The sequence below is a fragment of the Furipterus horrens genome, unplaced genomic scaffold (assembly GCF_987537825.1).
Source record: "Furipterus horrens unplaced genomic scaffold, mFurHor1.1.pri manual_scaffold_10, whole genome shotgun sequence".
NCBI classification, from domain to species: domain Eukaryota; kingdom Metazoa; phylum Chordata; class Mammalia; order Chiroptera; family Furipteridae; genus Furipterus; species Furipterus horrens.
The window spans coordinates 59,394,706-59,408,225 of record NW_028327180.1 but is presented as its reverse complement, the minus strand read 5'-3'; the positions used below and the strand labels follow the sequence as shown (position 1 = coordinate 59,408,225).

Genomic DNA, 13,520 nt, shown 5'->3' with positions numbered 1-13,520 from the left:
TGTACCGCTGCGTCCAGAGGACAAAAAAGACCAAGTCTCCCAGATGGCAGTGGCCTAAGCCCGCTGCCCCAGAGGTAGTGACCTAAGCCTGCTGCCCCAAATGGGTTGCCACTCACCTGTCACCAAGGCAGTCTGCTTCCCTTTGCTTACTCTAGACTGGGCTGTCAGGGCTTCCAGCAGCTCCCAAGTGTCCGCTGAAGGTGCAGGGAATTGCTCTGAAAGGGAGCATGCAGCTGCTGTCCTGCCACCCATCAACTAGGCACCCAGGACCCGCACGAAGCCCTGGGGGTTCACCGAAGGCAGCACTGCTTTACAGAGGCATCTCGCTGGGGCCTCCAAAATGTTATGGCTGCATAGGCAAGATTGAACACTCTGAAGTGGTGTATAAAGTAAGCAAAAAGGTTTATTTGCTGGCAGTCGGGCTGAGACCAAGTCTCCAAAATGGCACCGAAGACGATGAATGTGGATAGGGCAAGGCTTATATAGGGTTTTGCTCCTCCTCCAGGGGGAAGCAGCTTTGGGAAGTGGGACAGGGGGGCAGGCAGAACAGGGCTGCAGGTGCCAAGCAGGAACAGGAGTTCTCAAGGCCAAATGTTCGCAGGGCCATAAAGTTATCTCCAGAGGCAGCAGCGCAGCTTCTCTGTAAAACAACCTATCTTCAAAAGGCAGATATCCTGTAAAATATAACTTTTCAAATGTTATAAACAAGTCACAAGCAAATGGGAGGAGATAGGGGTTATGGAAAGAAATGTGGTGGCTGGGGTCTCTTAGCTTGTAAATCACTGAGTGGCTGCAACATTCCTCCCTTTTAAGGCTTTTAGCAGGCCTTGCTACTTCTTACAGAGAACATCGGAAGCCCCTAACATATTTAGCAGACCTCTGCAACTTTTTACAGGGAATATCTGGTGCCTGTACAGCCTAAGTGCCCATCAGTAAATGAGCAGATCAGAAAACTGTGGTACATTTACACAATGGAATACTGTGCAGCAGAAAGAAAGAAAGAACGCCTACCTTTTGTGACAGCATGGTTGGAACTGGAGAGTATTATGCTTAGTGAAATAAGCCAGGTAGCAAAAGACAAATTCCATATGGTATCACCTCATACAGGAACCTAATGAACAAAAGAAACAAATGAGCAAAATAGAACCAGAGGCATGGAAACAAGGTACAGACTGACAGTGACCAGCTGGATGGGGAAGGGGGAAAAGCGGGAAAAGAAGGAGAAGGATCTAGTTAAGGAACTAGTATAAATGACCCGTGGACATGGGCAACAGTGTGGGGATTGACTGTGGGGAAAAATTGGGACAATTGTAATAGAACAACAATAAAATATTTAATAAAAAATAAAAATAAAGAATGTATGATGATGACGATGATGATGATTATCACTACTACTACAGCTAATGGCTCCTGGGTGCTTCCTATGTGCCTGTAATGTGACCAGGGGAGATCTGTCCTCACCCCAGGCCTCCCTGATGAGCTCATGTGTCCACTTGCCTCCTGGGGATCTTGAAGTAAGAAAATGTATCAGATTATTACTTCCCATGCAAACCCACTAGTTGCTGAGGGGTAGTTCCTTTGAGAAGAACCTCAGTTAATTCCAGCAAAAGGAATGTAAGGTTGGAAATCATCTTCAAGAGATAATGGGTCTGCCCTGTCAGGGTAGTTCAGTGGGTTAGAGCATTGTCCCAATATGCCAAGGTTGCGGGTTTGATCTCTGACCAGGACACATACAGGAATTAACCAATGAGTGCAAAAGTAAGTGGAACAACAAATCAATGCCTCTCTCTCTCAAAAAAATCAATCAATAAAAAAAAAAAAGTTTAAAACAGATAATGGGTCCAAGTGGAGAGGTCTGATAGCTGCTAACATCTTCATGTGGAGAGTTGGTAGGGAATAGAGGACACCCGTTCATTGGCTGGAATAGAGGGAATGCTAAGGAAGAAGCTATATGAGATCATAAAGAAGAAACCAGTCAAATCCAGAATGGGGACCATTCCCCAGGATGGGAAAAGAACCCCAAAGAAAACATGCCAAGTGGTGATAAAAGCCCCTAGGGGAGTAAGCAGAGGCCTCTCAGAGGCGATGACATTGGAGTTAAGATGGGAAAGAGGGGAGGATGCCAAGGTTTTGAGGAAAAGCCTTGCAGCCAAGGAGAACAACAGGTGCAAAGGCCCTGTGGCAGGAAGGGCCCAGTGCTGCTAGTGCAGCTGTGGGGAATGGGCTTCACAGGACACAGACAGAGGGGGGCTACATTTTATTCTCGTAGGAGGGTTTTGAGCGTGTGGAGGATGCTGGGGTGCTGTCAGGGCCTAATACTGCTAGCTGCTGCAGTCCATGGGGGCCCATGAATATTTGTAGAATCAAAATATCTTTAGTAAAGCCTAACTTTTTTCTAAAATTGGTTTTAGAGAGAGGGTGAAACACCGGACCTGGGATGGAAGCCCCAACTTTGGCATCTTGAAGAGGGGACGCCTCTCTAACCAGCTAATCTACGCAGCCAGGACCCTTGACCTTCTTACCTGACGTTTCTAATTTGCGGTCACCAAAGCTCCGGCTACAAATGCAAAACGACAGAGAAAGCGGGAAGGTGCACCACAGCGCCTACCTACATAGACAGGTCCTGGAGGAAAACCACCCTTGTCAGGAGGGCGGGTTCACAGATTTCCCTTGAAACCGTCTCCCCTAGTTCCTAGGCCTCCTGCCATTTACACCAGTTCCTGACCGAAACCCCGCGGGGAGCTGTGCACGCAGGGCGAGCAGTTTCAGGGGCTTGCGCCCTCCCACTTTCTCACCCACCATGTAACTGTACACCCATCTTACTACCCTGGTGGGAGTCTCAGGTAAATCCTAGAATTGCTGAATCAGTTTCGCGTTTCTCCAAGGCCCCACCTGTGAGCTGCGTGCGTATGCGTTTCCTCTAGGAAGGGTGTCCAGCAGAGTTCCCTGAGTTCTCAAAATGAGGGCCAAGTCCTCGGTGGGTGGGAAAAGAGGGTCCTAGGCGTCCAGTCTCAGCCCAGAGGTGATGGAACGGAAACAAGTAGCGCTCCACTGTGAGAGGGAGACGGGGTGGGGGTGGGGAGCGCTATACCTACCTTACCCACCCACCCAAGGCCAGGCCCTGAGGCTCTCAGATCTTGTGGTCCCTTAATACTTTCCCTCTGGCTTCATTCCATCCTCCTCCGTTTGCCTCCACTGTGCCCTCTCCTCCAGCCCCTGACTCTTCTTCCCTTTCAGCGCCACGTTTGCCTACTCCAGGAAGCCTTCCCTGACTGTACCCAGACTAGGATGATTAGTGTCCTCTGGCCTCTCAATGGACCCCTCTGCTGCGATTGTCAGTCTGACTGTACGTTTGTGCCCCAGAGACAAGGCTCCTCATCTTAGTGCTATCGAATTCACATCTCATTGTAAATGAGTGTTCTGGGCTGAATTGTTCCCCCCCCCCCAAGAAAGGGCCTTTAAGACAAGTTAAAATTCGGTAATTAGGGTGGGCCCTAATCCAATGAGGTTGATGTCCTTTAAGAGATGAGGACACAGGGAGAAGACAGCTGTCTGCCAGCCAAGGAAGGCTCAGAAGCCAACCCTGATGACATCTTGATCTTGGACTCCCAGCCTCCAGTCACCTGAAATGTGGTACTTTGTTATGGCGGCCCTAGAAAACTAACACATCCAGTAAAGGCTCTGATAAATCCTGCAGTTAGGGTCCCCTGGGAACATCCTGGGGCTGAGGAAGAGGATGGGCAGGGCGAGTTCTGACTTGCTGTGTGCTGGTCCTCACACAAATGCAGTTTGACTCCAGGAGCTGGAGAAGCCCCCAGGCCTCAGGGGCTGTAGGACAGTTCCTGGGGTCTCAGAAGGGAGCGTACAGGGTCCATTCTGTTTGTCAACGATCCTACTAACAATCCCATTGGAGCAGCCAAGGTAACTCTAGTGACAATGAAGGAACAGCAACTGTCACCCATTAGCTTTCTGCCACCATCTCTTATTTCCTCTCCAAAGCAGTGGCCATTACTGGGCCCATTTTTTTTGAAGGGGAACCCAACAAGTTGGCCAAGACCTATCAGCTAGTCAATCGTGGAGCCAATATGCAAACCAGAGCCCAAGTGCTTAATCTCCACTTGGGTTTCAGATGTCCTCTGGCAGGACAACACAGTGTGACAGGCCAGAGGCACAGGTCGGGGAATGGGACCATGCGAGGCTGGCCATGACAGCTCCCTAGGAAAGAAAGCAAGGTGGGCCCTGGCCCCAGACAGGAAAGAGGCGTTTATTTTTCTGGAAAGGGAGGGGTGCAGGTCAGCGTGGGAGTAGGAGGGTCAAGGCAAGGAAATGTCCTCTAACTTCTGGTCCAGTGTCTTGAGGTCATCCAGGAAGCGGGTTGGAGTGAGGATGTGTGAGGAGCCTGGGCAGGAAGGGAGAGATGGGAAGTGGGGTTACTGCTCAGTCTGAGACCCCCTGGCCTTGGGAGGTCAGACCTTGACTCTGAGCACTCTAGAAACACAGGACCCCAGTCCCCAGGTGACCCCTTCCCTGGAAACCAGGCTCCAGCCCCAGTGAAGCTCAGGGGTCCACCCACCGCCCCTTGTCCAGGGCTCTCAGATGCTAGCTCCACAGAGGCCCCAGGCTGTCAGGTGTACCTTCTAAAGCACTTTGGAGTCCATTCGCAGCCCGTGCGGGACCGAGGCACAGGGGAGCCCAGCTCCCAGCCCTACTGCAGCCCAGGGATCCCAGTGTCGGCTACTCACCAATGAGCACCTCCCACTTGCCATCAGTGGCCCTGGTCACTTCATAGGCAGCCCTCATCTCTGACATGGCCACACCGCCCACAACATAGATGATGAGCCGGGGCCCTGCCCGTGCCTCTACACCAGCCTTGTTCTTGTGCCAGTGGCCGAAGCGGGCACTGTGCAGGTGGAAGTGGGGGTGGGGGAAGGCAGAGGTCAGTCTGGGCAGGAGACCCCCAGAGTCCCCTCACCTAACACAGCCCTGGGCACCAGCAGGGGGTGTCCCTGGGCCTTCACCTGACTGCAGCCTGGGAACTCGGTGTGGGGGTGGGGTCAGACACAAAGGGCCATAGCTTGCGGTCCAGTCGGTCTTCCACTGCATTCTGGGGTGAGAGTGGGAGGCTTAGGAGAGAAGCTGCGAGTGATGGGGCCCAGGCTCTGGAATCCCCTCATGGGGTGTTTCAGAAGCCAGAATCCTAGCAGACAGAAGGCACCATCTGCATCTCCATCCCCTTTGGGACCCAGGAGTCTGGACCCCTAGCCTCTTGAAGACCCAAGCATGTGGGATACCAGTCCCCTGAGACCCAGGAGTCCAGGCCCCCAGCCACTCAGAGATTCAGGAATCCAGGCATCCAGGGTCCATGGGGATGCAAAAGCCAAGGTCACTGGGCCTTCAAGTGGGTGGAAGTACCAGGACTCCACAGGGACAGCAGGCAGGAAGGCAGGAAGGCAGGAAGCCGGGCCCCCTGACCTGGTCCTTTTTGTTTTTGCTGCTTTTGGTGCCTAGGATGGGCAGGGGCTGGTGTGGGGAAGGCAAAGGGTGATACAGGAGGTTTTTCCAGGGACAGGGGAAGAGACCAGGGAGATGGAGAGGGGCAGAGGAAGGGATAGGTGGATAGAGAGAAAAATGAGACACCCCACGAGGGGATCTGCTGCTGCCCCAATTCCTTGGGTGGGGTTTGGGGTGCCACCCTGCCAGAGCAGATTGCTGGAGAATGCCTATAATGGATTTTCCTTCAAGCCCTGAGGCTTATCCCCAGGAGCATGAAAGGGGCTGAGTTGATGCCTGGGTCAGGGCAGGACTTGGCAGGGGCAGGAAAGGTCAGTCCCCAGCCCTACCCTTCTGGTGCCCAACCCTGCCCATGGTACCTCCATCACGTCCTTAATGACTGGGGTCCAACGGGACAGCTGGTAGGTGGGCTCCAAGCGCTCCTTCCGCTCCAGATGGCTGGAGGTCCCAGGGCCCTACAAGCCAAGTGTGGCAGGCCAGTGGGGGAATTGAAGAGGAGGAGGCAGGTCACAGATGGGGCTGGGGGGTCCTATTGTTTGGGGGTGGGTTGCAGAAAAAGATGGAGAAACAGAAGACAGAACTAGAGAGAATGAGAGAGAGGGGGGAAGAGACAGGCAGGGAGACCAAGAGGGGCAAAGAGAAAGAGGGCAACAAAGAGAAAAATGCGGACAGAGGTGGGAGGACATAGAGAAATGGAAGAGGAGAGGTGGAAAATAGGGATAGACAGGGGACCAGAAAAGAGATGGGAGACACAAGAGAGGCACCACCTAGGGGCAGAGCCCAGCAGTGCAGGCCCGGACAAGGGAGGCCGGGATGGGCATGGCCAGAGACAGGAGAAGCCAAGCGGCAAGCTGACCAGAGGAAGTTGCTGTGTGTGTGCTGTGTGCACAGCTGTCCTCAGATGTCCAGGAGCTCAGGGTCAACTATGCCCTCACCCAGTGTGGCAATGCTGCTGCCCACCCCGGGGACTCAGACCACATATCCCATGCTGCCCAACCACCAGGACCAGGTTCTGACTACACCACAACCCCTGCCTATCGCATGACCCAGAGCTGGGGACAAGCCTGGTACTCCCTGGTGTTCAGACAAGTCACTGCAGAGCATTCTCTGTCCCCCCAAAACCACACTGTACCCTGTGGACCCCAGTCCTGTGATGTGCCCCCTACACCCCCAGGGCCCTGGCTCTGATGCAATGTCCCCTCCTCAGGTTCTGGCCCCAGCATACCCCAGGGTTGATAACAGTGGCCCCCAGCTGCTCCAGATTCCGGATGAGGCTGCTGTGGGCCTGCACATTGGCGTGTTGGATCAGCTTGGCCAGGTTCTCCTCACTCACACCTGGTGGAGGGGCGTGGGCAGGCTTACATGGGTGGGATTCTCCTGGGCAATGGGCTCTGGGAGGGCAGGGGGACAGAGGTGGCCATGAGACTTCCTGGTTTAGGGGTGGTGTGATAAGGTCTCAGGATCTGCAGTGAGAGGTCCTTAGGATGAAGGAAGCCACTGGGGCTAGTGCAAGGGGGAGTTCTGATGTTAGAATTCTGGGTGGACATAGAGCGTAGAAGGGGTGGACTAGGGCTCCTCTGGAATTAGCTGAGGGGCCAAATTTGGAGAAGTCATAGATTTGGGGGGGTTCTCCCTGTTGATGGAGCCCTCATGTCAATGAAGGATTCTCCAGGTCAATGAGGGGGGGGGGTGTCCCAGGATCCAAAGGGGTATGTGTGAGTCTGGCAGGCCTGGCCAGTGGGGGAATCTCAAGAACAGGGGAACAGTGGGGTTGAGGGAGTCCCAGGACCATTGGCCACCCTGGTGAATCCCAAGGCCCACATGTACCCACCCACCATTCCGAAAAAGAATGTAGAGCAACAACACCCGGATCTTGTCATAGGCAGGCACAGCTGCATCCAGCAGCACCGGCACAATCAGCTTCATGGCGTCCTTGATCTTCTCACCCTCCACATCAGTGCCCATGGCCAAGTCCTATGGGGGTCGGAGGTCAACTATTCTGTCAGCCACTGGTGTGGGGTGGGCATGGCAGGAACATCCCTAGGGTCCTCGGTAAGACCTTTGGGGCTCACTTCATCTAGTACCAGGCCTCTGAAGGTTCTACCCTGTCTGCCAACAAGCCCTGCCCCTCACATGGCCACATCCCATCTTGCCTACCCCATAGCTGCACCCACCTGCTCCACACTGCACAGCTTCTCCACGGAACCCTTGAAGCGCTTCATGCAGTCGTCAGCTAAGTGCAGGTGGGTAGAATACTGCAGGGAGGGGTGGGAGTCAGGGGTAACAGAGACTGAGTTAAGGCGAGACAGGGTGTGGGGGGATCCTGGCCCGCGCTCACCTTGTTTAGCTCCTTCTGGTATTGTGGCATCTTTTTCAGGATGTGGGATAGGTCTTTGATGTTGGCCTAGGAATAGGGGTGGGGAGGTGAGGACCCCACTTCTGGCTTGGGATCCAGAAGGAGGCCCCACCTCCACTCTAGTGGGGGCCTTTCCTCCCAAGCTGCCCACCCTAATGCAGACGGGTCCTACCTTGTCAGTTGTCAGTCTCTTGCTCTCACAGAATGTCTTCAGAAGCTCTGTGACCTTCCTGGCCATGAGGGTGGGGCAGGGGTGAGGTTGGGAGCTGGCACCAAGACTGCAGTTTGAGGGCAGTGTGGGGGGTGCACAGCCAGGTGGCATGGGAGCAAGGGGACACATGCCACTGTGTAATGCCATGTGCAAGCCCACATTGGGGACACACTGGGGTGTTGGCTGAAGGGAGTGGCTTGTAGAGAGAGCGTGCCCATTAGGGTGGAAGACCCTGTAACAGGGCTACAGTGGGGGAGGGGTGGAGATGTTGGTGGTGAGAATCAAGATGGGGACCACGGTTCAGAAGGGCTCACACCCCAGTGCCCCCAACACACGTACTTGGACACGTCCGCAATGTGCATGTGCCGCAGCTCCACCCACAGGTCATCGCCCTCATCTAGTAGCACGGCTTTCTCGCGGGCCTCACTCAGCCCTGCAGCCTCATACCTGCATGAGTGGGTAAGCACGAAGTGCCAGCTGAGGACCAGGGACCCAGGTTGGTTGTGATGGGAGGAAGGGGTTTCCAGGGTCCACCTACCTATATGTGTTTTGCTCGATGTCCAGCAGATCATAGACCATGGCCTGGAACGTGAGCTCATGCAGCAGTGGGGACACGAGGTCGGCTGCCCGGTCCATGATCAGCAGCTGTGAGTGGGTTTTCTCAGCGCCCTGGGAGTAGTGGGGGGTGGGCAAGGATTAGGACATTAACCCAGACCCTGGCTAGGGCCTCACCCCACCTCCCCTGTGTACCCCCTCACCTCGCCCAGACTGGGAGTGTCTGCCTTAAAGGCATTCAGCTTGGCCAGGACCGCATGAGCCAGCTGGGCTGTGTCCTCTGAGCCCCTGGAGGTGGGGTGGGCAGACATGGGGTCTCAGGGCATGGGGTTGGGGAGGGCCAAGTACAGACTGGGGTCAAGGATGGGGTTAGGGACAGGAATCAGGTAGCAGGATGAAGACTGGGGCTAGGATTTAAAAAGAGGTAAAAGGTGGGAGGCAGGTTGGGGTCCAGGTCAGGGGGCAGCATCAGGGTGAGGTTCCTACTTGTGGTAGCGGATGGCCGGGTACTCCTGCAGTGTGGCACAAAGCGTGGCGATTTGCTGGGCCAGAGCTTCAAGCTGCCTTGTCCGCTCACTCGCCCGGAAGGGGCAGTAGAGGTTGTAGGTGCTGTGGGAGGCATCCAGGGAGAACACCTACCAGGACACAAGTGCCCAGAGGAGGAGGTGGAGAAATACCCCAGCCCCTCCCCCTTGGGCAAGACAACTCAGAGGCTGCTATACGCTGCCCCCTCCAGGTGCCCACAGTGGTAGGCTCCTTTCCTTTCTGACTTGCTGTCCCCCTTATTTGTCTTAAGACTGTTTCTGAGGGACCCTGGGGGATTTGGTCCCAGACCCCACGCCCCGCCCAGGACTAGATTGGGCTGTACCTGGGCCTCATAAGGGAGGAAAGCAAGATGGATCTCTTTTAGCGTCTTCACCACCTTTGCCATACGGGAGTGGCCCAGCTCACTGAACAGAGGCTCAGGGCAGGCTGGGGTGGGCAAGAGGGGACATTAGGCCAGAACCACCCCCACGCCTCCAGCCCCAACCCCTATGCACTCCTCAGGTCGTCCTCACTCACTGTCTGTGAAGAAGACGTGTGCTGCTTTATAGGTGAAGGTTGGGGTCCCACGAAAATCTGCGATCAGGGCCTGCACTGACTGGGGAATGCAGACCACTCTCCAGGCCTGGCCCCGCACCCCCGACCCCCCCAGCCCCCACCCCAGCCCCCGGCCACTGCCTGCGCCCCAACGCACGTGCAGGCACGCAGAGGCGTGCGCCCGTGCATGCGCACACACTTGCCCACACAGGCACCTTCTCCGTGGGGCTCAGCAAATAAACGGCCTCCAGGCTGGGGATAGGCTCGCGCCGCTTGTTGATATCCTCAACAACTGGTAGGGACAGAGGAGGGGACACAGGAAGGTGGCGTTGGAACTGGGGCACATGGTGAGCATCAGACACTGCAAGTGTTCTGCACATTCAGGGTCACCATTCCCATAGGAAGCTGTGCATCCTGGGGCCCCACATTGAGTTCACCCTGAGTTCTACACAGGGGTCCACACACATGGTTTGCACAGTTGGGGAGGCTGACCCCTCAGGGGCCACAGCTGGGAGTCCATCATGCGTTTCCACTCGGGTCCCATCTGGGGAGCACAGGGTGGGGGTGTCCAACTCACTGGTGATGCCCTCCTCCAGGATGTCTGACATCTTGCAGCAGGATGACAGGATGCGCATGCTTGGATGGTCCACGATGAGCACCTGTCCAGATGGATGGACTGATGGACCGATGGACAGACAAGTGGGTAGGAAAGGCTGACGCTTCCCCAAAGGTGGGACTGGGGTGCTGAGCAGGGCTGTCGGCTTCAAGGGCTGACTGGATGCGAGGACCCAGGACCCCACCCCGACCCCAGCCCTGCTCAGCCTCCTCAGGGAGTTTGGGGGGTAGTCCCACATCCAGGGCCTCCCACCTGGGTTTGGACAAAGCATTCTGCCTCGCCCCTACCTTCCACTCCCCGTCCTTTTTGACACTCCGAATGACTCCGCTCAAAATTTCTGTAGGGGAGGGTGGACTCAGGATGCTGGGTCCTCTGGCCCCACCACACCCCAAGACCTTCTGAATCCCAGGCTGTACTTCCATCTTAACTAGTTTATTCCTTCCCCTCTATTCTGTGATGTATCTCCTGGCATCACCCCCAACTTATAGACAGGGACATTGAGGTTCAAAGGGGGCAAGTGACTAGACTCAGCACCGTGAGGGTGAAAGTGGCCTAGAGTCTAGTATATCAGTAGCCGCTAGATGAATACCCTTTAGATAAATAGTAAATGGAGAGTCTGGTCTTCCTGACTCCAGAGCTGGACTCCCGGCTTCCCCATGGGCCATCTCAAGCTCTCCTGGTGAGGAGGTTTGACCAGAGCCCCCACTCCGCCTCCATCAGTTTCCACTGCTCTAGAGTACAGGTCCCCCGTTTCCCAGCTTTGAAATGTGCCTGGCTGTGGTCATTCCATCACCCAACCTCCAGCCTCACATTTCCTCATCTGTAAAATGTAATCAGTGGTTTTCGGGTATCCAGGTTAATAAGCTCCTTTCTCAGTCGGGGTGCTGGGGGTTTGAACCACTGCCCGGCCGAGCTGAGGGGCAGGAGGGAAGTCGCGGCTCTGCCCCGCCCTGCCAGAGTGTCCTCGCGGTTATCAGGCCTACCAGGGCGGAAGCAGCAGCTGAGGCCGGAACTACCCGAGGTTCAGGAGGGGGTGAGCTTCACCCCTCCCCCAAGAACCTGGCCCGCACGCCCGGACGCCTGGGTCCTCAGGTTGCATGCGGCTCAAAACGGAAGGCGTCCCCCACCCTTGGACCTGAACAGCGGGTCTGGACACACACCCTTAACGTTCGCACTATCTAGGGTGCGCTGAGCAGAGCACCCAGTTCAGCCGCAGTCGGCAGCTTTGGGCCCCCAAAATCCAGCCCCCCGGCCTTTGCGGGGCTCAGAGATCCGGGAGTCTGGGCGTCCTGCTGTGCCCTCCCCGCGCCGGCCCTTGGGGGCTCAGGAATCCGGGCCCCGACACCTGCCTACCCCACCGCTTGGGTCCCCGAGGATCATTCTCCCAATTTTGTCTAGTTCCGGCTGGGGAGAGTCGGGGCGGCCAGCTGGAACCTGCTTCCCGCCCGCTCCCTCGAGGGTCAGGTGCTTGACGCCCAGGCCGGCACCCAGCTCCCCGCCGCCGGGGTCCCAGAGTCCCTGCGCTCCTTGCCCCCGCCCCTCAGGGGACGCAGGAGCCTGGCCCGGGGCGACACTCACTTTCCCCCACCACCGCCTTCAGCCCCGAGAGCGCCATCTTCCCCAACGGGCGCCGCTGCCGCTTCCGGGTCTGTCCAAGGTGGGGGCGTGACCTCGAGCGTCACCCACGTGGACTCCGCCCCACTGAACCTGGCCCCGCCCCTGCACACCTGGCCCCGCCCCTGCACACCTGGTCCGGCCCCGCTGTCGGTTCTGGGAAGGTGGGGCCTTCGCGGAGTGGACAAGTGCATGTGCCCAAACAGTCCGGCACCAAGTCTCTGTAGGAGCCGCCCCCGACGACACACAAACGTGAGCTCAAACACACGTTCCCTGCTTGTGTGCAGCGAGAAAGTGGGAATATAGGGCAATAACAGCCCTTTCATCTTCCCCAGCACATCCACGAGCTTCTCCGTGGTTGAGAGATGCTGTGTGCCCACACTGGGCCGCGGGGTTACAAACCCGTGACCCATTTATGTTAACCTGTGACCCATGCAGGCGTTGGTCTAGAGGGAGGGCTGGAGAGAAGCCAGCACCTACTGAGGGAGTACAGTATAGACAGTGACGCCTGGCTCAGCAGGACCTGTGTCCAAGGCTGCGTGATGAGTAGACTTATTCGGATTTGAACCAAGAGTCTGTCCCTGGAGGAATCCTTCTCACAACCTGGTGCTCACTGGTTGCACACACACACCCTCATAGGCGACAATCACATTAGTCGTCTGATACACAAGTGGATTGAATGGTATGCTCGACTGCTGGCACACTCACACACACCTCAATTCACACTCAACTCAAAACTTTAGGGCCTGCTCCTGCTGTGTGCCAGCAAAAGGTTGACACCCTGTCTCAGACAGGGCACAGTCCAGCAGTGCCCATGTGAATGAGATCTCAATATAACGTGTGATGCGCATGCGTGAAGGTAGACTCCTGAAGTGGTTCCTTCATTTGGTATTTATTAAGAGTGGATCCGGTACCAGGCCCTTTACCATTTACATGGGACAGGGTGGGACAGACAACGGAAGGTCTGCCACGTGCAACTTACAGTTAAGGAGGGAGGGGACAGGAAATAATCAATTCTGCCCTAAAGGAAATAAATAGTGATATAGTAGCAAGTGCCATGTTGGGGGTGCTATATTAGGGGTGGTACCACAGGACCTCTCTGAGGGGGGTGGCCTTCAGACTTAACCCTGAGTGACATCAAGCAGCAGCCATACAGTGATCCAGGCAGAGAAGAGGAGATGGTGGGCAAGGTGGGCTGGGCAGAAGGTGAGGATGGAGGGACTGCAGAGGCCAGACTTCTGTGGGACAACGTAGGACTGACCCAGCCTGACCTGCTTGGGATTGAGAGGTTCCCAGGGTGCAGGACCCTGATAACACTGGAACAGTCCCAGGCAAAGGACATCCTGGACAGGGTTTTGGGTTCTTTTTTCACCATTATTTCTTTTTCTTTCTTTTCCTTTCCTTTCCCTTCCTTCCTTCCTTTTTTTCTTCTTTCTCCTTCTCTTTCTTTTCTTCCTCTCTTCATCTCCCCTTCCCTCCCTTCCCTGTCTCTTCTTTCCTTCCATTTCTTTAACAGCTTTATTGAGGTATAATTCGCATATTAGTATAATTCATCCACTGGAAGTATACTGTTCAAT

At 55.7% G+C, this 13,520-nt stretch overlaps 1 protein-coding gene and 1 long non-coding RNA gene across 5 annotated transcripts; both read right to left on the bottom strand.

Annotated features, from left to right (window-relative positions):
- Positions 1–435: 435 nt before the first annotated feature.
- Positions 436–2,607, bottom strand: LOC150000372 (uncharacterized). Its single transcript, XR_016513754.1, has 3 exons — positions 2,523–2,607; positions 1,012–1,111; positions 436–674 (listed from the first exon to the last, which is right to left on the bottom strand). It is a non-coding gene; the product is annotated as an uncharacterized LOC150000372 (long non-coding RNA).
- A 1,637-nt stretch (positions 2,608–4,244) lies between these two features.
- STXBP2 (syntaxin binding protein 2) lies at positions 4,245–11,980 on the bottom strand. Of its 4 annotated transcripts, none has more exons than XM_090290417.1 (19): positions 11,908–11,980; positions 10,617–10,666; positions 10,291–10,372; positions 9,929–10,005; positions 9,696–9,774; positions 9,502–9,605; positions 9,120–9,268; positions 8,837–8,921; positions 8,617–8,747; positions 8,418–8,525; positions 8,040–8,097; positions 7,850–7,915; positions 7,686–7,766; positions 7,347–7,485; positions 6,737–6,846; positions 5,871–5,966; positions 5,019–5,104; positions 4,743–4,900; positions 4,245–4,399 (listed from the first exon to the last, which is right to left on the bottom strand). In XM_090290417.1, the coding sequence occupies exons 1-19, from the start codon at positions 11,942–11,944 to the stop codon at positions 4,314–4,316; spliced, it is 1,782 nt and encodes a 593-aa protein (XP_090146543.1). In that variant the 5' UTR covers positions 11,945–11,980; the 3' UTR covers positions 4,245–4,313. The 4 variants fall into 4 exon arrangements, with proteins under 4 accessions (XP_090146543.1, XP_090146544.1, XP_090146545.1 ...); XM_090290418.1 differs by lacking the exon at positions 11,908–11,980 and adding an exon at positions 11,140–11,288; XM_090290419.1 differs by lacking the exon at positions 10,617–10,666 and having other exon boundaries at positions 11,908–11,970.
- Between the last annotated feature and the right edge of the window lie 1,540 nt (positions 11,981–13,520).